At 39.4% G+C, this 24928-nt stretch overlaps 1 protein-coding gene across 5 annotated transcripts in view; it reads right to left on the bottom strand.

Moving 5' to 3' along the window:
- GABRG2 (gamma-aminobutyric acid type A receptor subunit gamma2) overlaps positions 1-24928 on the bottom strand; it is a gene marked incomplete at both ends in the record, with an annotated part of 71872 nt that overhangs the window by 5315 nt on the left and 41629 nt on the right. For 2 of the 5 annotated variants that reach the window (XM_082489770.1, XM_082489773.1), the window contains one exon: positions 670-822. In XM_082489770.1, the coding sequence (XP_082345896.1) occupies positions 670-822 (153 nt within the window). Of the gene's footprint in view, positions 1-669; positions 841-24928 lie in introns of all 5 variants that reach the window. The other 3 variants (XM_082489772.1, XM_082489774.1, XM_082489771.1) reach the window with 2 other exon arrangements.

Below are 24928 nucleotides of genomic sequence, written 5' to 3'. Positions count from 1 at the left end.
TTTCTACTTTGCGAATGCTTACAGCTACAGCTGCTTTGCACAAGCAGGGTTAATTTGGTCTCTCTTTTAGTTTATTTGTGGAACAGTTGCTAAATGTATAGAAATTCCTAATTCTGATTAGTTGCGTGTCACATTTTCACGTGTGGGATTTTAGATACCATGAAATTCAGTTAATTTAGTGGCCTGAAAGCTATATTTGATTGTTGGTCCGTAAAGTAGAAGTCAGGGTACTGCGTTCTCCCCTTTTTACAGCTGCGGCACACAGCCAGCCGGAAAGATTGATTCCTTCTTGGTATTTATTTCACTTGTATTGCTGGTCACCATGATATGGAAGTAGAGCAAATAAAACTAGTGTGTCCCTGCCTCTAATCTAGCAGTGTTCCCCATCCTCTTCATGTTTATAAAGTATACTGCTGTCCTCGGAAAAGGTGCAAAAGTTTTCATTGTAGGCAATCTACAATACTTAGAGCTAGGATCTTACATAGTAAAAAGGAAGAGCTGCAGATATGGCTTAGGCTGTGTTATTCCTTGGAAATAACTACCTCCCTCTAAACAAGGAAAGCTCGTGTGAAATAGTCTCTCCCCGTAGATATTCAAAGTGGTGATCTGCAGAGGTGTCAGTTAAACATCGTAATGCTTGAATAAAAGCAGGAAGAAAAAACAACTCACCCAGTGATGTTCTGGCTGGAACTGCATCCTTATTAATCCAAAAAGAGACCCAGGACAACACAACAATAAGCGTGCAGGGAATGTACGTCTGAATAGTGAAATAACCCATTCTCCTGCTCAGGTTAAAGTAAACAGACATGACTACATAGTCTCCTGCAAAATAAAAACATACTGAGATAGAATAACGTTTTAAAAACCCACCATAGAAATTTTATATAATAGCCAGGGTTTTCCTATTCTGTGTCTAGGGTATATGCATTTCACTGATTCACCAGATATAGTGATGGCAAATACACGCATACCTCTTCATCAGCACTGCTATAGAACTGGTGGATTTTCCACACTATGAAAGCAAACAGTCTCGCAGGTTCACTTAGGTAACTTGTACTTTACGATTTCCAGGCTAACCTCCCGTGCACAGCACAGCAGGCTTCTTTCTTACCACGTCATTCCTCCTAACTTGCAAATGTCTGGTATGGTCTGCTTACCGCAGGGGAGTGAGTGGCGGTGGTCCAGCAAACCTCCAGTCACCATGCTGTCCCTGTTAGCATGCTCTCAGCTCTGTTCTCCAATAATGCATGCTTTCAGAAGTATTTCTGAATTATTCATGTTCTCAACTATTCTTCAGGGCCAGGCTGTGTCAATAATTAATTTTTTATTTGCCTGCAGATCTTCTGTTGTATTATCTTCTCTAAAAGGTTTTGAACCCACATCTCCTAAGCGCCCAAAAAAGCCAAGCTATATGTTACTCTGGTGTGCATAACACGTCATTCCCATTCAGTAGTTTTGTGATTCTTTTTCCAGGTTTTTTCCCCTCTCAAACTATTAAGTAAATTCCATAAGGATACAGCAAAGCTTCGGGTTTTGATGCGCTTTTTTTTCTAAACTAAAAAAACCCACCCTAGTTCTCATCTTTACTTCAGATTACAGCACTCCTGGGAAATCTTGATTGCAAAAGAACTACAGAACCCCAGGCCACAAAAGACTTCATTGCAATTCAGTGAAATGCAGTCCAGAGAAGTCTCAAACTGAAACAGAACAGGATTTGCAAATTTAGAGTAAAATACTTTTCCACCGTTATCAAAGATGCTCTGTGGCTAATATGTATTCTGCTTAGATGAGTACCTTTAGTTAACATTGAGTTCTCTGTTTTCAGGCATAATTAAAATTTTAATTTCCCCCAGAATAATCCCTTTGAACCTGATTGCAGAAGAAACTTCAGAGATCATTTTTCAGCCGGTGTTTCTTTGTTATATAATTTTTTTCAATGTGAATGCCGATATCCCAGGGATGAACTGGTTTTAATTTAATTATATTATGTTATAATTAAACCAAAGACTTAAAAAACAAATTATGTCTGTATGGTTTACAAGGAGCTATGGCTGAATATGAGCAACCGATTTTAGTAACTGCAGTCTGATTATCCCCTTAATTCACAGATAAGTTTGCATTAATATACATATATCCTTCATATACCAAAAAACCCCCAAACCAAAAAAAATACCACTGATCAGGAACACTTTGAAACCGAAGCCATAAAATTGCAGTGTGACTCATTCTTCATCTCTCTGGATCATGTACTAATTTCCTGAGAAGTGATTATTTTGTCAATTTTGGGAATTAACTTTTGTCATTCACCTTCTATATGCTATCAATAGCACTAGTATTTCAAAATGGTTTGGTTTTTTCTTTCTTGCTGTACTATGGTAGAGATTACTTTAAGCAATAGCTATATTACTTCCATGCGAACAGTTTTAGGAAGGCTGTTTTCCTGCTCAGTGTCATTGTATTACTTTAACGAGACAAAAAATTATCAAAAGAAAGGGGTGAAATATAAACCTGAACATAGATGCAAACATAAAGAGGTGCAAAAGGTTAGCTCAGAATTGACATTAAAAAATCAGATATTTTTTTTTCTGTTATTGCTTCTTTTTCTGAAGCTGCAACTGCTCTAGACTCTTTTGGAGTAGCTGAACAGATGGATCAGATCCTGGGTAACTGCTTTCTCCAGATTTTTTATCCTGTACTTGGACAGGTCTTTTAGCCCAACTGTTTTGGTAGTTCTCGCCCTCCTAGTACACAAGCCAGCGCTTTCTTACAGGTATTAGTCATATCCAAAACTCAGCACCTGTGCTGAGAAAACAAATAAATCCAGATGACCTAGACCAGGGCGTGCTGCAGACTTCGTGCATTGTCCTTGTTCGGTAACAGTGTATGCGAACCAAGCTAAGTGGTGGTGTGGATAACATATGGATGTATGTGTATGTAGAGAGAGTAGCCTCAGTCCTTCCATTTTATAGACCATTTCCATATACATTGTTTTATTGTGTTTTTCTAGAAAGCTTGGTGGTGATCATTTAGTCTCCGTGGAGGCCTGTTTAGATTTTTCCCTTAACACAAGGACTGTTCTTCATACAATTTTATGCATTTTTTTTAAATAAAAGCATTTTTTTGTTCGAAACGTAATGCGTAAGAGCTTTTAAAATGCTAACTAACTTGTAAAAGGCCTCAGTCCATTCAGCAGCAATAAAACATTACTTTGAATTCTCTGTCGTCTCGAAGATGCACTTCAGAGGACAATCTATTTCCATAGAGCAACAGCTACACAGCGCGTTTGCTACACAAACTGGAGATGCTCCAGGTGGAAGTGTTTTGGAAGAGTTTTATATCTAATTGAATACAATTCCATCTGGTTTTGGTTTTTTTTGATACTGGACTTCTTAACCAAATATGTTTAGAAATAGCACATCTCTGCTAACGTGTTCCAAGAAGTTAAAAAGTGACGTAATTGTTCTAGATTTTGTTCAACCCTCACCAATGTTATTGCACCTTCCTTTATGCAAAGACTTCCTTTCCTAATGGATATATGTGTAAAAAAAATCCAAAACACTCCAGAATGTTATCCATAGGGAACACCATATCAGCTCCTGATATTTATAGACAAAGTCCACAGGATTATTCTGGCAGATCTTATTGCTTGTGCTTTATAGAATTGGAAACATTTTAGTGAAAGCTCAAGGAAATAAGAGACCATATATTCCTTAGACGGACTTTACGGTTTCTACTAATGGTGAAGTTACGTCAAAGGAAGTAAAAACTTCAGCGTCAACCATAACTTGCCAGGCAGTCTGGAGTAGACCAGTCTGAAGAATCACTCAAGGATGCATAAATTCTTTTAAATAGCATGTTGCTTTCTAATCCGAAAGCCTGCTGGTGCTGCAGACACTGTTGCGTTGTGGAGTAAATTCCACTATTTCAGAGAATCTTACTAAAGGAAGGAATAATGTTTATACCACAGAGAGGGGGTTTGTTTATTTCCTACCTTTCTTGGTTGGGATTCTGGGAAGTGGGATGTACTGATGATTTTTTTTTCAGGGTAAGAGTGAGAATAATAAATATAAGTTACGAAATGGCAAGGCAAGCTAATTATTTTGTAATTTATTGACTGTCTCTTCTAGCCTTGAAGTAATGTGAACAATTGTAAATAAAGCATTAAGGAAAAGAGGACTGAGTGGTGGGATGCTCCAGAGAAGCATGTAAGTTTATGTAGGCGGTGTTGGAATGATATAACAGCAGGTCTTCTGAGATTTTGAATAAGAAAGGTACTCTGAGCATACAAATTAATGCAAGACCAAAGACGTGCAATTTAGGACCTAATAACAGTTGTCATAATATATACATCCAAAATATAAAATGTATTAAGTCCTCTGCGGAAGATGGACTCATGGGCTTGACAGTACTTGGCCTTAATCACACCTTTCATGATGGAATCTTGCCCCAGCCTTGTTTTTATCCACATTTGTTTTTTCTGACCCTGTTCATGGACTTCTCTGCTCTTCAGCTGGGACCAGTTTAAATATTCTCTGTTATTTTCAGATTATCTCTGTGTATGAGGTGATTTTTCACTCCTGGTGTGATGCCTGTGTGAAACTGTCAAACTAAGGCATTATTTTTAGGAAAGAATGTCCAGGCTTTATCCTTAACACAGTTTCATTCATTAGCCCTCACTTGGCAAATTGATAATCTTTTCATTATTACTTCATCCTCTTTCCCTGAGCTCTGGCTTTTGCTTATCCAGTATTGTCTACTGCATCAGGAGAGCTTCGCAGACTGCCAGATTGTTGTTTGGAGGGCTAATATACTTTTGGATTTTTCTAGAAATGAATGATAATGCAATCTGGCAGTATCTTTGCAAGACAACACACTTAAGTACTCAACTTTTGGCACCCTAGTTAGAAGATTTTTGGATTACTTAGCCCTTCACCAGAGACCTTACAGTCCTTCCACCCATTCTAAGGTATATATAACAATTACACGTCTAGAGAATAATTCCTAGATAACTTTCAATTTTTAAAGCAATACAAAATTTCCCTGGAAAAAAAGAATCTTATTACACCGAAAAGCATAATAAATTGTCCTTATCTCTCTCTCTCTCTCTCTCTGTCTCTCTCTGTGAACGAATGTATTTCTCCTATTCCTCTGTGTTCATCTATGTTTCTATAGATAGACAGATACAGTCTTCTTCATCTGAAGATATGATAACCAGTTAATCAGTTTCTTCAGTGTCATGTATGTGAACCAGAACCCAGTCCTTTGGGAAAACGCTATCGAGGTCATGTTTATCCTCACATATATATACTCATATCGTGTTTTCTACATGAATGAATGAATATTCCTCACAATTATGTTAGGAAGATCACAAGGCGCGGGGCACCGTTCTGACTTGAGCCACAGCATCTTCGTACTGCTAATATGAATGGGAAGTCGAAGATTTCTCTTTGTGGCAATAATCCCTGCTGCGCACAGAGAAAGTGCAGGGGCCTCAAACCACTTCTAGAGTAGGACGTACTTTGAAAAGGAGATGCATACCATCAGTATCCAGTGATCATGACCTTAGTAAGCCCTTACAAAAGGTATTATTTCTAACAGTCCGGTGCCATCCTAATTTACATAGACTCAAAGCAGTCTATGTGAACCTTGGAAATTGTGGGAAGCTCCTCCTACCATATACTTGTGTGATATAGTCATTTGAATATCAGGATTCAGGCTCTCTTAGACAGTAGGGGAAGTGAATTCCTGATTTGGGGAACCATCTGTGCGTACGTCCTGGCCTAAATCCCAAAGGTTCAATAGAAGGAATTAGTCGTGCCAGGAAGCATAGCCAGGGGGAAAGTACACTGCACTTAACTGATTTAATCAGCACAGTGGGTGTGATCCTTCATTGCTTCCTAGTTGTGGAATCATTTATACCTGTGCAAAGTGACTGGGAAATTATACCCATTAGTACTCTCTTTATGCATGTTTAAGTGACTGTGCAAAGTGTAAGGTACTGGGAAAACAAGCCTCTAATTTGTACTCAGAAGTGATTTGGAAGCTAGTACAAATGCTACGGAAAAGAACAGCTTTCTAATATCACAGGAAATTGGTGTCTTAATTATAGTTCAGGTAGTAACGCTTATAGCAGAGATTCTCTCACATTTACTATTATAAGATTGTTTTCTGTTGTTTAAAACGCCGCTAGATTTAAATTATTTAAAGAACTGCAGAAGAGCTTAAAAAATTATATGTTGGCCACCTGGTCAAGTTATTTGTGTGTGTCACTTCAGTTCATTCCCATAGATGGTTTTGGAGTGGAGAAAATTCGGTGTTTCACTGCTGTTAAATATATAGAGTGAATGGCCTTTTTACATGTTGGCATTTCTCTGAAAATCTTTCACGGCTAAGTTAAAAGTTTTGGAAAGTAACCAACGTGTGCATAGACATGGTTCCACAGACATACGTTTTTTGAGAGTTTATAAGAAGACTTTATTCTAACTAGCCCCGTGCTGGCTCTGTTTCTCACACAACTACGTACCACTCTGAAGGGCACAGCAAGAACAGATGGACAGTAGAGGTGGCCCTGTTCTTCTCAAACTTTATTTGTTCCATTATACAGTCCACGACCTAAAATCTCCAGAATTCCAGTGTGCTGAATGTACCCAGCACGTACTGACTCCATGCGGTCAGGGAGCTTCATTGTGGAGCTCTTCTCCCCCAGTAACTGGATGTGCCCGATTCCTGGATTTTTCCTTGAGTATTTGGTTACCTTAAATATTTTTGCCAGTGTTTAGTAGTATGAAAATCAATGTGTGTTTTAGTAATTTTGATAGTATTTATAATCTTGTGCTTTTTATGCCTAAAATGTAAAAATCTCTGGAGAAAATAAATTATGTAGGAGAATATTGATGATGACTCAATAATTGGCAGAAAAAAGCTACCAAGTATCTTTATTATATCTTTTTAAAACTTGAAGTTTTCCTCTACTACGTGGATTTGTGAAACTGCCAAGAAAAAGAACAGATAGGAAAACAGTAATAGTAAACTCTCCCAAAATTTCAGGCCGTCATTTGTTCTTTAAAGACCGATCAAATGAGTAGCAACTAGGATTAATGTAGGTCACTGTTCATATGGTAACTAATAGGCACAGTTTTGGTAGCGCGGCCAATAGCAGCCATGTGGTTCATACAGACCCAGGCATACACCAGCTGTCCAGATTTCCAATGGGTTTTTCTCTCCTAATTTTACACAGAAACCACACAGAAAAGGGCAAGAACTTTTAAAAGATTTGTTTTGAGAACCATATGAAAATACAGATAGAAGTGGAATATTTTCTCCAAATTAACTCATATAAACAAGTACATAAATGAATGATTTGTTTATACATGGGAAACCCTATCTAGTTCATCTTTCTGGATGTAGTATACATAGGAAAAAAGCAAATAAAAAAAAATCGTGCCACAGGAGGGCACTGTCACCTCAGAATAGGAAGGAGAAACGATTGCAAGTCTGCCAGTGGAAAACCAAATCTTAAAAATTTCTAATTATTCTCCTCATTGAGTGTTTATACAAACACTGAAATGGCATAACTGACTTCTGTGGCTCAGTTAATAGAGGAGCACTTGTAAAGAACGAAACCGACTCTTGTAGGATAGAAATATTACTGAAGTAACATCACCTTTGTGCTACAAGTAATGAGTATAAACTGCATAAATTGTTAATGAAGAACAACTGTGGCAGCAGAATTTGTCTTCTTTTCCTCATAAATAACTAATAGATACATCCTTGTTCTCTCTCTCTTTTACTGTTAACATGGCCAACAGTCTCACTTTCTGTTAGGCAGAGATCACAGCTAGCACTGTTTGATTTTTATTTTTATTTTTTTTTAAAGAATGAACAGGTAAATAGTAGTTTAATGGAAAAGATGTGTTTTCTTGTTTTTAGTCATGGTACATGGAAATACCATTAAAACAGTAACATATGATTACTATAAAAACCTCCTTTAAGGTAGGAGCTTTGTTGTAAGATCGTTGTTGTCAGTATTCTAAGTAAACTCTCTGAATTAATCATATTTCAAAAAACAAGACTCAATGAATTTGAAAAAAAAAAAAGTTTAAAAAGTCTAAAATATTTTAAGAGAACTGAAAGGCTTTAATCACTGACCAGTTTGCTTCATGGTGCACCCACACTTAAACAAGATGAACCCAGACCCAAAGGGTTTATTGGCTAAATCTGCAATATTCAGATTTCTAGAACATGTGAAAATAACATCTGTTATTTTTCTAGAGCTGGTATTATTGCATCTTGCTGTGTGTTAGTTCAGTGCCTTACATTCCTACTGAATCCCAGATGAACTTGTAATTCTCTCTAGCTCTTCACATACCAACCTACTGGATCAATACTGACTATAAAAATAGTAGCAAATGGGACCAAAAAGATCCTAAATGTGTCCTCCTTCTTTAAAAAAGAGTGAGGCTTCGTGCCATTTTTGTGCAGATATTCTGTAATAACAAGTAATTGCTAAGCTTGTGGGGCATTGCCTGTAAAACAACCGATTTCCTTCACATTGTGTGTCCGTCATCTGCTTCTGGCACACTGGAGGGCAGCAGGGTTACCCAAAAATTGTTACAAGTGGAGAAATAAAATAAATAATAAAAAAAGGTAAAACATGGACAAAGCATTTTCTCTTTCATTTCAAAACAGGTGATGGTACCAGAGCTCTGGTGTATGATCTGCTCAGCAGTGGCTGGATGCAGTTTACTGCTCCCAGGAAAGACAGGGATGCTGATGCCACTAAGCTAGGAGGAGTGGCTGACACGCCAGAGGGCTGTGCTGCCATCCAGAGAGACTTGGACAGGCTGGAGATTTGGGCAGGGAATAACTTAATGAAATACAACAAGGGAAAGTGTAGGGTCCTACATCCGGGCAGAAACAACCCCAGGTTCCAGTATAGGATGGGGAGCTACCTGTTAGAGAGCAGTGTAGAGGAAAGGGTCCTGGGGGTCCTGGTGGACAGCAGGATGACCATGAGCCAGCACTGTGCCCTTGTGGCCAAGAAGGCCAATGGCATCCTGGGCTGTATTAGAAGGGGGGTGGTTAGCAGATCGAGAGAGGTCCTCCTTCCCCTCTACTCTGCCCTGGTGAGACCGCATCTGGAATATTGTGTCCAGTTCTGGGCCCCTCAGTTCAAGAAGGACAGAGAGCTGCTGGAGAGAGTCCAGCGTAGGGCAACTAAGATGATTAAGGGAGTGGAGCATCTCCCTTATGAGGAAAGACTGAGGGAGCTGGGTCTCTTTAGTTTGGAGAAGAGGAGACTGAGGGGTGATCTTATTAGCGTTTATAAATATATAAAGGGGGAATGTCATGAGGATGGAGCCAGGCTCTTCTCAGTGGCGACCAGTGATAGGACAAGGGGTAATGGATTCAAGCTGGAACACAAGAGGTTCCACTTAAATTTGAGAAGAAACTTCTTCTCAGTGAGGGTGACAGAGCACTGGAACAGGCTGCCCAGGGAGGTTGTGGAGTCTCCTTCTCTGGAGACATTCAAAACTCGCCTGGACGCCTTGCTGTGCAACCTCATCTAGGTGTTCCTGCTCCGACAGGGGGATTGGACTAGATGATCTTTTGAGGTCCCTTCCAATCCCTAGCATACTGTGATACTGTGATACTGTGTGAAAGACAGGAGAATGGGAGAATGGGAGACCGGACTCAGATCTCTCTCTCCCAAACCAGGCCAGTGTCAGAGTGTCGACTGCGTTGTACAGTGCAGCGCTAATCTGGGATGAAAAATCATGCAAATAGTTTAAGATTGCTGTATTTGTCCTGATGCATCTTCATTTGGCTTTTGTCCCTGTCCCTTTTCCTGCCTTGACAGGGTCTATATTTGGAATTCTGCTGCCATTTATTGTCTTGGTGAGGGTACTGAGTCAGCCTGAAAATGCGGTTCAGTGAGATGTCTTGCACTGTTACGGTAGTATGAGGAAAACATATTTTTTCTAAACATGCAATTTGCTATGAGGATTCAGATTTAACCTGTTCAAATTATTCTCTTGTATAAAACCCAAAGTGAGCTATTTTTGAAGTTTTTTTCTTCTTCCAACAGATCAGAAAGTTCTTAAGTCTGTCTAGTTCAGTACTACAGAAACAGTACTTCTAAAGTCGGTCATTTGTCACACGAAGAGATGATATTAGCTCCTCCAGTGCAATATGTTTTTACATATATCACAGGAAAATAATTTCGACTGGGGTATTTGATCACTGGGCACATGAGTGAATTTTCATAAAGATAGGGCAGAAATTTGATCACAGTGCTGATCATAAGCTGATATTTATGAGATTTATTGGTGTCCACAGCTAGAAATGAAAAGTCTGGGGAAAAGGCAGAATCAGAAAGAGCACTGTCCCCTGGATATCTGACCATGAGACCTTCTCATTATCTCATCCCTTGCTAAATGCTCCTTTCGTTGTTTCTGTCCTTCACAGTTTTTTGTTCTTTCATTGACTCATTTTTAGACTGCATAAGGGCCAGACAGTTTCAAAAAATAATTAAGTCTCTTCCTTTTCAAAAATGCTCAACAGTCTCTTCCCTCTGAGGTTTAGCAGCAAAATACCACTATTGTGTCACAGGGAAGTCATGATGTGAAATAAAATACAGTGACTGTTTAGCCTTTAGGGCAAAGAAAGACGGAAAATCTGCCATGGCATTGTAGATGTTTGCTTGCAACATACTCAAACCCTTGGAAGCGTTGCTATTCTCTACCTGACTGTTGGCACTCGCTCTGTCTGAGTATTACATAAATAATGGGGCAATTCGTGGTCATTGCTGATACAGCACAGCAGCTGTACTAAGTGGTTTCACCCCAATTCTAAATATCCATTTCTAAGCCGTGACTATAGCTTGATTATGTAATAAGGTAAAACAATATTAAGACTTTGACAAAGCTTGCACTATAGTCCATTTATATAAGATTATCTCTGGGATTCAGATAGCTGCAAGCCTGGTTTTCAATTTACATTCCAAAGGATGAATGCTAACTACATTGCCCAGCAGGGCGGGAGGGCAGGGGATGGGAGGAAATTTTCTTTTTTCTCCCCCTCCTGTTTTTGAAGAGTAATGTGCATGTCTGTGTGTGAATGTGCCTGGCATCAAATACCTTGATTTCCTGCGGGAGCAGGGAGAAGAGAACTGGAATTAGTTTATGTTTGTGTGAAATGACAACCCCAGCTGATGAAACTCCTGCAAAATAAGATGAATCATTACAGCCATCCAAGCAAACGAAATTTCTTTATGTATGACATGACTTTCTGCCCGACAGTTCTTGATTTTATTTGGTCCTTGGCCACTCATTCCACTTGAAGTGCTGTTTTCTCAGCTCATTTGACAGAATGTGTTCCACTTCTCATTAGTTTCTAATTATAGGAGGAAAGAATGTAATGACACTAGACAGTAATTAAAATCTATTACTGTTGTTCCCACCTTCTCTTGGAATTCACAGAGACAAGATTCACCCTAAGAGTTTTTTCCTGCTGAAAAATGTCAGTATGTGGAAATGCATTGAGGTAAGGTAAGCTCAGGTGTGTTTGTTTCTAAGGTTCCTTCTGTGAATACTGAAAGTTCAAAGGGAAAATGAACATTACTGACCCTTTATATTTACATAAGATATTTTTTTTCCTGTTTGGGGGCATAATTACAAACAACTGATCTTTTTTGTTTGTTTTTGGAGGCAGCTAAGCTACTACACTGGCATTAGCAAACACAGGAGGATTTTTAGTGTGCAGGATTAGTGTTCAGATGTGGCAGCAGCACGATGTAATAGGTTGCAACTGCTGTGAGTGAACCATTATGCTCCAGTGTGTAAATAATCTGCAAATTATAGAACCTTCTGCTCCCTTTCCCGCTCCCCTCCTGCCTAGGAAGCATCATCCCAGGATGAAAGCTCAGCATCTCATCTCTGAATGGTTAGGAGTGCTTAGGTTTTTAAATAACCCGTTTGACTTACTGTGATAGAAAATTGGAACAAAGAGATGAGAAAATGTGAGGATGACAGAAATTTCAAGCAATGTGAGAAAGTGGAAAACCACAATTTCCAGGCAGCACAACCAGTTGGGGTGCTGTTCTGTTAGAAATCTAGCTGTGCCTGACACACTCAGGCAGCCTGTGTCCTTGGCTCTTTTGGATGTCTGGTTGTTATCTGAATACCGAAGGAAAAGCTGTCTGCTTCAAAAAAATTACGCATCTATAGATAAGGGCTCTATGCATGTGTAAAGCAATGACTTGATTAATTTTGAATATTTCACGTATTATCATTATACTAATAAAGGGTTTGCGATATGGTGAAATCACCACTGTGAGCAAATAAGAAATATGTTTTATTGTATTTCATTCATTTCAAGGTATCCAGATGGGATACCCACTTCCTGGCAACATCCAAGTTACATGCTCTTACATACAGGGAGAACTGGAAATAACTGGTTTGTTTCCGTACTTCAAAGCATGAAGTACACCGCATCTCTGGTACCTCAGATGAAAGACACTATCAGGATTATGAAACGGCATGAAATAAGAATTGTCAAAGCTATGTAAATTTTATCATGTTGACATTTTCAGCGTTTTGCATCAAGAGAAAAAAGCACAACATGGTGACTGGTTTTGCTTTACGGAAGTGGTAAAGCACATGGTAAAGATACATTTATACTGTATCGTGGGTCTACATATTTGGACTTCCTAGACAACGGTGCATAGTTTCTGTGCAAAGGGAGTGTGGGCAACTCCGGGGGTAATAAGAGACATGTAAGATGTAAAACTGGGAATGAAGTTAAATGCGGCACTTTGAGGCCTAGGTTAAAAACTGCTAACGTTAAGTACCTGAAATAACAAAGTTAAAAGCAAATGGTCAATCAAGAGGGACAGACAGTTCCCAAGGGGAGTGAGATCTTAGGTGGACCGATTCCCTTCGTGGTATCATCTCAGCTGATCTGGTATGAGACATGAGGGCTCTATTTGTGGTCAATGGATGAGTCTGTGGACAAGAACTACTCCCGTACTGGCTGCACAAGAGACCCACGTGCCATCTGGCTTCCCAACACTTCAGAAGTGGTTGAAAATTAAATACGGGCCTATTTGCTGAATGTCACAATAGAAGAAAAGAAAGTATTTAGTATTTTTGGTCCAAATAACAACAGACTTACAGACGTGTTAGAAAACTCTCTTGAAATTAGCATTGTTTAACAAGCTTTGTACATGTCTTGGTTGCCGAAATGACTGCACAGGACTAACTCAGTTCATAAAACATCACTTTTAGTGCTTCTGCTTTTACATCTTTATGAATTGTCTTGCATGGCAAAGGTCATTCTGGAATTCCTCTGAAGGCGTTCATTCTGAGAGAAGAGGAATTTGAGGATACAGTACATTTAATCTTTGATCTTGATGTTTCCAGTTATTTTCAGAGCCAAGAGACAGTATTACATAACCTGAGGCTGCAATAAAAGTTGATGTTTTCTTCTACTTCCTCTCCAGAGGAGAGAAGGCATAACTGCATGGAGGCAATGTTCTGCAGGGGAGCTACAGATTTCACAGATTCATTCTGCGTGAACCTCCCAGCAGAAGAAATATTTATACAAGAAAGTACCACTCGAACACCAGCATCTCACTTCCGCTGAATGCACAGGGAGATTACTGGAAAGACAGTACCATAAACAAAGAGCCCGAGGGATGCTGGGAGGAATACAACATGCTTTATTGCTCGACTTCCAGCACTCTTTTTTTTTTTCAGGACTTCAATTCCGTTTATTTTTGGCTCCCTTTAAATATTTTAGAAGATTTCATCAGCGAATATTTAGTTTTAAACCCCCAGGAAACCAATCTAAGTAACTGAGAAAAGACTAAAACTCACCCGGGTATGAAACCCTGGAAGGCAAAACATCAAGGAGCAAAAGTAGTACTGATCAAACCCAACTTTCTTTAGAGCTCAGTGTGATCAGCTACCAAATATCATGGGCTTCAGAGAGCTAGGGCAGCTCAGTAATAAAAGGAGATCACTTTGAGCACAAGAACCCAACAAAGATACTGTAGTAAAAAGTAAATAAAAGTAAAAATAACTCAAAGAAGCAGTGTGGATTATTGATTAGGACACTGAAGCAACAGGCAAAATATCTCAAGTTTAGGCCAAGCTCTCTCACTGAACAGCTGTAGAGCTGTAGGACAGCTATTTCTCTTCTCTCAACCCATCTTTACTCCCGTGGAGGTTCTTTGGAACATGTGCACACTGTGTGCTTCAACAACATCTGGCAGATTATGCTCTAAACTTATGTGGAAATATTTAATGGGAGTAGTTGAAAAAGAAAAATTTCATATTTTATGTCATTGCATAATATTTATGGTTTATATTTATGATTATTATATGATAATTTTTATTTGGCTTCTCACACAGAAGAAAACTTGAAAAAGTTTATTATTATTCTGTTTCTGGTGATACTGAAAAGTACCAATGTAGAAATGGTCATGAAAAGAAACAAAATAAAATAAACTCACAAATATTCCTATTTAAAATCAGAGCCTGTAATCAGTGCTATAAGGATTGGTCTGAAAGTTTCTGCGTTTTTCCAAACATTTTTTTCTTAAAATACAAAGGAAAAAACACACTTCCTTCTGTTTTGTCATGTTCATGTCTTGTTATCTTTCTGGGTTGCCAGGAAAAAAGCAGGCGGTATGCTTTGAAAAAGTTTTTTTTACACAACATGGAAACAAGGTGACACCTATTAAGAAAATTCAGAAAACAGGATTTTGGAAAAGCATGAAAACCCTTATACACTGGGGCTTACAAAAAATAAGGATATTAAAGGTGACAGGTGCATGAGAGTTAGATTATTTCATTGTCATCTAGGATTGGATCCTGGCACCTTCCACTGAAAAACTTGTCCATATTTAGAATCTGGCTAACCACTGAATGATATCAGTTCTTTGAATGATTACGGCAATACTGAACTTCCTGATACTCCTGATTCTTACAGGATACCACTATGTACAAATCATTCATTTAGTAGTTAATTAAAACGTAAGTAAGTGCATAAACCAGGTAGTGATTATGCCATTGAGATAGACAATCCACAATTTTCTGTTTCTTTTATCAATGATGGACACAGCTGGCAGCAATACATAAGTGCATTTTAGACTTGCATTATTTGCCTCTGTTGAATATTGACTTGAAATGACCTAGCAAAAAATAATTCTGTTGCTTAAAAAATCATGGGTTTATCATAAAGGCTTTCAATGTTGAAAAGCTTGCAGAAATCTGCAGGGAATCCTCCTAATCAGCTTTCCACTTCTACTTGTTGACATATTAAGTTCTTTAGAAACCTGTTGTTTATCCACACACACGGGTAGGAAGACAGGATGTTCACACACCTTGTTAAACTGAGTTCCAACGCCAACTTCTTGTTTAAGAGTTACTAGTACTTGTGTAGGAATTCCAGTGCGTATCTTAGTATTCATCTGGTTGGTTATACCAGGAGGAGTTGTTGTTTGAATTAGTCTTGAACATGTCTGTGTATGTGTATCGTACGTAAGGTTGAAAGGAAGAAGGGAGAAAAATAATAGGCCTTTTGTAACTATTTGTGACGGTTTAGTATTCGTCTATTTTTTTTTTAATTATAATAGTCATTAGCATGGTAATCTCACTGTCCGTATGTAGCAACGTACGGTTGCAATGTGTGGTCCTTTTGTATACTGGGAAAGCAAGCCCTGTGCTTCTGGCTAATGTTGTATGATACTTAGCTGAACCTGCAGCCAAATGCAGCTATTGTCAGGGTTCCCAGCGTCAGTACTACTCCTTTGTGGGCTAGGTAATTTTTCTTTTCTACTCACATCTAGTGCTATGTTACTGTTTGCAAATGGAATGATTCCTTTTTTTGAAACATGGACATTGGTAGAATGACCCTTAGAAACAGTTGCCTAGCAGAAGTACTGGTTTCTTAGACTGTCAAGTACAAGGAAGCTTCCCACCTTTGCCTGTAACTTTATAAAGCTATTTCAGTTTTGAGTCCCTCCACCAGATGTTTCACAGTGACAATGGTCATGGGTCTGTGTAGATTGTGTTAGGGTCTTTTTAAAGGTGGAAAGAAGTGTACTTGTTGTTTTACTCTAATAGTTACTATGTGGCTGCCTAGAATTGAAGCTGAGACGGTTGCATTTAACTTCTACGAATAAGTTCAGTTCAGTTGCATTTAACACTCTCAAATAAAACCAGGGATTAAAATAACCCATGCTTAGTCCATGCTCAGAGTTTGGTCATTCTGGAGAACATACATTCTATTTTGCCAATTTATGCATGTCTGCAATGTATTTAAGCTTATATCCTGGTCTCTAAATTGAAGAGGCATGGATTTGACAAATGGACCACTCGGTGGATAAAGAATTGGCTGGACAGTCACACTCAAAGAGTTGCGGTCAACAGTTCAATGTCCAAGTGGAGAGCAGTGAAGAGTGGCGTTCCTCAGGAGTCGGTACTGGGGCCTGTACTGTTCAACATCTTTGTCGGCGACATGGACAGTGGGGTTGAGTGCACCCTCAGCAAGTTTGCCGATGATAAGAAGCTGTTTGGCGAGTTAGACACACTGGAGGGGAGGGATGCCATCCAGAGGCACCTGGACAGGCTGGAGAGGTGGGCCCAAGCCAACCTCATGCAGTTCACCAAGGCCAAGTGCAAGGTCCTACATCTGGGTTGGGGCAATCCCAAGCACAAATACAGGCTGGGCGGGGAATGGCTGGAGAGCAGCCCTGGGGAGAAGGACCCAGGGGTGCTGATTGACGAGAAGCTCAACACGAGCCAGCAGTGTGCGATCGCAGCCCAGAAGGCCAACCATATCCTGGGTTGCATGAGAAGTGTGGCCAGCAGGTCAAAGGAGGTGATTCTGCCCCTCTGTTCCACTCTCGTGAGACCCCACCTGGAGTACTGCGTCCAGCTCTGGAGTCCGCAACATAAGAAGGACATGGACCTGCTGGAGCGTGTCCAGAGGAGAGCCGTGAGGATGATCCGAGGGCTGGAGCACCTCTCCTATGAGGAGAGGCTGAAAGAGTGGGGGCTGTTCAGCCTGGAGAAGAGAAGGCTCTGGGGAGATCTTATTGCGGCCTTCCAGTACCTAAAGGGGGCCTACAGGAGAGCTGGGGAAGGACGTTTTACTCGGGCATGTAGTGATAGGACGAGGGGGAATGGCTTTAAACTGGAAGAGGGCAGGTTCAGATTAAACATTAGGAAGAAGTTTTTCACTTTGAGGGTGGTGAGGCACTGGCACAGGTTGCCCAGAGAGGTTGTTGAGGCCCCATGCCTGGAGTTGTTCCAGGCCAGGCTGGACGTGGCCTTGGGCAACCTGGTCTAGTGGGAGGTGTCCCTGCCTATGGCGGGGGGTTGGAACTTGATGATCTTCAAGGTCCTTTCCAACCTAAACCATTCTATGATTTCACAGGTCCTAACCAGAATTTTGGCTTGTAAAAGTCCTCCATAGCAGAGTAAACCCAGTTTGGACTAGTTGAAAGAGCACCTTTTGACCTAAAAGAGTGAGTGTGACTCAAAATAAATCAGTTTTCTAATCTGAAATATAGGAATCCTGAAAAGTATGCTGTGTTTGGCTGTTACAGAAGTCTACATTCCTCAAAAGAACAAAACATTTTTCTTTATCTTGCATGGTATGTTTGAGGCCTGGGAAGAACAGCCCTCTCTCTCTCTCCGTGAATCTGTTGCCTACCTGCTTTCTGAGCAGTGCATGCTGTCTCACACAAGTACATTCTCTCCCACAGGAGCTGTACTTTTCTCCTGCCATACATGCAAATGGCTATATTGGAGCAGGTTATTCCTCTTCAGGTGCATGTTTCAGGAAAGTATGTGTCTGCCTCAAGACAGGTGTTGACTGCTAGGATTTCGAGCTCTAGAGTTACTTTGTCATGAACTGAGCTTAATAAAATATCATCTATTTATGTAATATACATGACGTGAGGTCACGTATACTACGTAAATAAGTAATATATTACATCCATGACTGTATTACACACAGTCATAGATATATGACTTATTAAAAGCTTTTAAAATATCATAAGTGCTACACACAAAGACATAGAATGATTTTCATGAGAATCTGGATCTGTATTTAGGCTCACTTATTTGAGAGTAACTTTTTTATTGGCAACGTTTTGTAAACATCTAAAATTTACTAGAACCATGCTTTAAACCGATAACATCTGGGCAAGCCATTTACCTATAAAACCTGAATTTTTCCAATGAGAAATTTGGACTAATTTCAGAGACATTTAGTTCAATACTCTTAAGTAGATAAATCCATTATATTGGTGTAAGAGATTGCCAAATTACATGGAAAAGAGTGCTCCGGTGTTCACACCTATGACTGTTAAAAATAAGATACTCTGAAATCCCGCTTGTGGGTTTTTATAACTACTTAAAATGATTTCAAATGAAGATATCACAAATGTATTTGTTTTCTGATTTGAGACATGCCTCTAGAAAAGGCTATTGTGGACTAACGTTTGAGAAGTAAACAGTATCCTCGTTCTCCTGCTGTCAGTTTGCCTGAGGACAATGCCGGCTCTGTGTGCAGATTCCAAATTGTTTCTGGTTTCTTAAGCATTTTGTCTTGCAGAAACCAGGTGCAAACCTTCAGCAATGTGCAAATTAATCTTGTTCACAACCACAGCTAACATGTAACAGCAGAAACGTACACTGGCAAAAGTAGGTGTTGCAAAATAGTCTAAGGTGTGATTGGTGAGGAAATGAAATGGAAAAAACTATCTGTAACAGAACAGTTATTTATATACTAAAGAAGGAGATGGCAAATGTGTTCGGTTGGATATTTAACCTCTTGAGCTTTCTAGGAGGATATTAATGACATCAGCAGAGTCAAAAAAGAAGTAGGTGATGTCAGAGATAGTGAGAGAGAAAGAGAGAGAAACTATACAAAATGGCAAATAATATGATATTCTAAAATCATACTTAATACCAAGAGCACGAGTACGACAGGCCACAGGCCTGCATGCAACAGGCCTGAAGGGAAGAATACAGATGAAGAGGATGCTTAGTTTGAAGATGGTGTCTCTGAAGAGACAGCTAGGAATCATGAATAATTTATAACCAGTGTTGCCATTTGAAGTCAAACAGATCAAGCTTAGGATGTAAAAAAATTTAAAGACTACAGATACCATCTTGAAGTTTCAGTTACCAGCTTCACAGGAATAAAGGCAGAGCTTCTAGGAGTATTTAATCACCCCAGTCCAAATTCTACAAGGTATTTAAATGCCTTGCCCTTTTCAAGAGGAGACCTTTGAAGAACTACTTATTTCTCAGACAGACATATTCAGGATAACGTTCACAGCTACTACAGAACAGGTTCCCCTGGGAGTGTCCATTCCACGTCACGGTGTGAATACCATCACATTGTATGTTGCTTTCAGGCCAGAAAGTGCAACCTCTTAATCTTTTCTTAAAAGTGAGGTTATAACACTGTGAATCCCACGGGTTATGTCTTTTTAAGACTTTCCTCTTTTAACATTTGAAAATGTTATGTCCTGGCAAGCTTTTAAAAATGAACTGGGAATTCTGGATCTGAAACGTTGTGTGGCATACAGAGAAGGATGCATTTGGAGCCCCACCGGACTGTGGTGAGGGAACTGTGGACTGAGCTTTACCACATAGGCTGGAGTGTACTCTACATATCGGTGATGTAATATGAATTCAGATCTCTGTAAAGTCTCTTGCATTGTTTTTCAGAGGTTCAACTGCTGTGTTTGTAGCTCCGCAGAGAGATAAGGCTGCAACTGGTGCTAGGCACCAGAAAACTGGTTAATATACTTAGAAGAGTGCTTTTTGCATTTATCTTTCTGTGGAGGTGGCTGTCATAAGACTTAAGGGTTGAGATGATAGTTTGGATGCAGAGATGATGCAGTGGTCATTCACATCTTGCAGGTGGAGCTTGTTACAGAGGTTCTCTCTGAGGCAAAGCCAGTCACGGTGTTACCTCAGATACTATAAGAGAAGGATACTCAAAACCCAAAACTCATAAAAAGAAGCAAAGCAATAAAATTGCAAGGAATAACTTCTTACACCCAGCAAAACAATATTTGTTTTGAAGGGGCTCGTGAGTTTCCTGAAAGGGATGAGGATATGGAAATGCCACCCAGTTTCCTTCAGGAAACCAACATTTCCACCAGCTAAATGTGGCACTCCTCCTCCCCGGTGCTGTGCCCAGCAGGTTCAGCTCAGCTGCCCTTTCCCTAGCAAGCGCATTGCCATTCATGTGCATATATGGCAGGTGGGAGAGAAAGAGTAGCCAGAGCCAAGACAGCGTTCAAAATACTTCAGCAGAGTGAAAAAGGGAAGTCTGAGGTTTGGTTTTTTTTGTTATGGCTTTCAGTTTTTGTGGTGGAAATGACAGAAGTGTTCTCAAATTGCATCCCAACAGTTCCCTGACAGATGAATTTTAAACATTTTATTATTTCTACGAGAAGCATAAGTTCAAAAGAAGATGACTGATGGTAGTTTTTGAAAAATACATGTTTTACTGATGTCGTTTCCTCCCTGTTTCTTGATCCAAACAACTCTATGTGAACACCTTTTTAAGCAAAGTGAATGTTTCAAAATATGAACGCAGGTGTAAACAAAGTTCTCCAAGCAGCTCTCAACATGAAGCAATTTCTTTGTTATTTAGTTGTATCACCATTATTAGTTGTGTTGTGGAATAAAGCTCTGGCGTTTAATGAACCTAGTCTGAAGTGTAGGCTCTATATATGAAGAACTTTAGCTTGGGCTGAATTTCCTCACTTTTGGAAGTGCTGGAGTCGAGTATTACTTTAAGAACATTTCTATGTAAAATTTTTGTTCTCATGTCTGCTAGAGAATCTTCATAATCTTCATACAAAAGTTCAGTATATATTAGCAAATTACTATCCCTTTAATTCCACTCATCAAATCCAAACTGTTTATTTGAACTGTGTGTAAAATAATTGCCGTTCTTCAACCTACAAATATAACGCTCCACAATTCTCACATTGTTTCAGTTGTTTCCTGATTTCAGTTTAATTCCCAATGTCTTCATTGGGATGTTTTGGCAAAACTGGTACTGTATAAGCTTTTGTTAAAACTTAGAGAAGTATGTTGCTTTTTATCCTGTTCCTCTAAGAGAAATCAAGGTTATATTATCTCAGGCCCTTGTTTTCTATAATTCTGAAAATATTGATCAATTATAACTATTGAGAGAGAAGTTGCAAAGTGTTGAAAAGACAGGTAGAATGATTTGAGGGACTGTCATATAATGCTACCCTACTGCTTTCCACAACATCAGCCACTCCATACGCTCTTCCTCCCAGGAAAGGTTAAGGCATGAATTTGCTTCTTGTTAGACTCCAGAGAAATGACTTTGAGAACACCGGTAAGGAATGCTTGAGCTGTTGAAAAAGCTTTAACTGGCATTTACATGTTCATTAGACAGTAGGGATTCTGCCATGAGATGTAAATCTATAAGAAATCAGCCCTTCTGCTCACAGGACTATTAATTTTTCTTACTTAATTCTTTCTAGAGAAAATCTCTTATCACACCAGGAAACAAAAATCCATTTTAAACTGTTAAGGATGTAGCACTAGGAATGAGGTGGGCCAGAGATAAAGAGATAAGAGGTAGAGAATTTTTTACTCCCAATTAATCAGCCTCATCAGCATAGCATTATGTTTAGGGGGTAGGGTTCATTGTAGAGCTACCTAATGAAGGAGGGGTGGGCACCAAAGCTGGCAAACTCAGCAGGGGAATGTCTGCTTGTGACTGCTTTACTATTGACTTGTTTCGGGATGTAACCTGAGCTGTGGCAACTATTGCAAGCATCAAATGATTCATCCTCCTGCACAGAACAGGCACTACCACACCTACTGTCATCTCCGCTGGCTTATCCTAGATCAGTGGGCTGGTAGGAAGTTCGACATCATCAGTCTTAGTCATTACAAAGCCCTGAAATAATGCTATCCTGACGGATGGGACTATGTCCTAACACAAATTGCCATACCCTCTGTGGGAGGGTACTGTGGTGCATTTCCTCTGTGGGGCACTGGTGGGGTTTGCTCTTGGCACATCAAATGAACCAGTTCATGAGTTCAGAGAAATGTTGTGTTTCCATATTCCAGTATCCAGAGGGTTGAACTTTTCCTCTTTCACTTTTCTTCTTGGTCTCATAGAACCATAATGGGTTTTTAATATTTGCACTATTCGCTAGTAATAAATTCTGCTGCTGAAATTCTTTGCATTTCTTGTCAACAGAGATACAGTGTCTCTCTCATATCATAGATTTCCTGTACCTGTACTTGAAAGTCTATTTCTTTTTTTTCTGCAGCATTGCTAAATCTAGTCATACAGTTTTTGACAATTATTACTTTTAAAAAATAATAATAGGAAAAAGAAAAGTAATTTCTTCAAATTCAATAATATTCTTGCCTTTCCCAGAGTGACAACAAATGGTGAGAGTTATTCAAGAGCTCTTATTTCACAGCTCAAATCCTTAGCACTAGAGAAAACGTAGCCAGAGTAGCAGTTCTTTACTGACTGAATATTTTTGTGTTTTGCATAACTAGAGATGGAATGTTCAGTAAGGTCAAATAGTTATTGCCATCTGTGATTTGAATGGACAGGGCGTGATCTCATTTTAGGGGTTTTGGAGGGGGCAAGGGAAGAAAGAGTTTGTTTTAACCTATACGCTCACAGAACAGAAGCAACCTTGTATGACTGATTGCTACCTACACAGTGTGAGTCTATTTCATCTCCAAACCCTTATTCTCCTTATTAAGAGAAGAAATTGAGCTACAATTAACAGGAACACAGTATTTGCTATAGTCAAGTTTTTTGATCATTTTCTCAATCCTTAGAACTATATATGAGAAAGAATAAATAGCAATTTGCTGACTAGTTTCATGACCATTTCTAGCCACTAGCATTAAGACACACAAAGGGTGTTGTACTTCATGCATTAAATCTTGAAAAATATTTCAAAATTCTCTTATGTAGGGCACGATACAAGAAAGTAGTATTACATAAATTTTACCCTGCAGCTCTTTAGCCTTAATTATGCAGTCTTCTAGAGAGTAGCAAAGAACTCACTTAATAGACTGTATCACTTTTTGAGATAAGTGGCATATTTATAGCTTCTGTAATGTATATCAAAATGAGGATGATTATGCCTTGTTTAAAAAGGTGATGTTAAAAAATGCTATTTACAATTAAGAAATTTTTTTGCCAATAAAAGTGAGGGAGTTAATGATCATGAAACATAAAATGATAAATATTTGAACACTACTACCATGCTTAACATTATCATAGAATCATAGAATAGTTTGGGTTAGAAGGGATCTTTAAAGGTCATCTAGTCCAATCCCTCTGCAACAAGCAGGGATTTCTTCGACTAGATCAGGTTGCTCAGAGCCCTGTCCAACCTGACCTTGAATGTGTCCAGGTATGGGGCATCTACCACCTCTCTGGGTAACTTGTTCCAGTGTTTCACCACCCTCACAGTAAAAAAATTCTTTCTTGTATCTAGTCAAAATCTACCTGCTTTTAGTTTAAAACCATTACCCCTTGGCCTATTGTAACATGCCCTGCTAAAAAGTGTCCCTGTCTTTTTTATAAATACCCGTTAAGTACTGGAAGGCTGCAATAAGGTCTTCCCAGAGCTTTCTCTTCTTCAGGCTGAACAACCCCAACTCTCTCAGCCTGTCCTCATAGCAGAGGTGCTCCGGCCCTCTGTTTTTGTGGCCCTCTTCTGGACCCCCTCCAACAGGTCCATGTCTTTCCTTTGCTGAGGACTCCAGAGCTGGACGTGGTACAGCAGTTGGGGTGTCATCAGAGCAGAATAGAGGGGCAGAATCACGTCCCTTGACCTGCTGGCCACGCTTCTTTGGATACAACCTAGGATGTGGTTGACTTTCTGGGCTGCGAGCGCACATTGTTGGCTCATGTCCAGCTTTTCATTCACCAGTACCCCCAAGTCCTTCTTGGCAGGGCTATTCTCAATCCCTTCATCCCCCAGCCTGTATTGATGCTGGGGGTTGCCCTGACGCAGGTGCAGGACCCTGCACTTGGTCTTGTTGAACCTCATGAAGTTCACAAGGGCCCATTTCTTGAGCTTATGCTACTATATTCCTCTGTGAGAATTTCTTGTCAACATCATAGGATGGTTTTATGGAATTGTAGATAACATGTATCTAAAAATGTAAGTAGCACATTTTATAGGAGCACGATACTGCAGATAGTTTTAGAAGTTTGTACGTAGTATACACATTTTCATTTAACACCCTAGTCTATTTTCTTTTTTTTTTTTTTTCTGGTTTATTTAATACAAAAAAAATAAAAACCAAAGCTCCCTGGGAGCTCTCTTTGAAATTATTAGTGTTAAATCAGTTAAATTTGCTTTTTACATGGGATATTTGGCTGGATTTGAGTGTTATTAGCTCCCATTCATGCTGCCTGACTCAGATACTCTTGTTACAGAGACTTGTATGTCTTGCTTCCACTCAGTCTTTCAATTATATCTATTCAAATACAGTGACAACCTCCCCCAACAAAACAGCATCTTAGATAAGTAGGTTACTAAAAATGCTATGTAATGACATGAGATTGAGAAGCTAGAAATTGCACTTGCAAACTGAAGGGATTTAACTGTGTAAGAATGACCTTAGAGGCATATGTTTATTATTTAGGACATATATGTGCCCCAGGCAAATCCAAACTTATTTCAATTGAGCGATCCCTACACAATACACATCATGAACATTAAGCTGTCATGACTTTCAAACATCCTTAATGAATTTGTTTTTCTCCACTTGAAAGAGCAGGAAGATGATAAATAACATAAGACCAAGGGGAAAAAATGTGATAGAAATTTTCTTAAAATCATTGTACTACAAACGTA

The sequence above is a fragment of the Vanellus vanellus genome (genome assembly GCF_965231255.1).
Source record: "Vanellus vanellus genome assembly, chromosome: 13".
NCBI lineage: Eukaryota > Metazoa > Chordata > Aves > Charadriiformes > Charadriidae > Vanellus > Vanellus vanellus.
The sequence above is the reverse complement of the archived record's forward strand: the minus strand, read 5'-3'. Positions and strand labels throughout refer to the sequence as shown.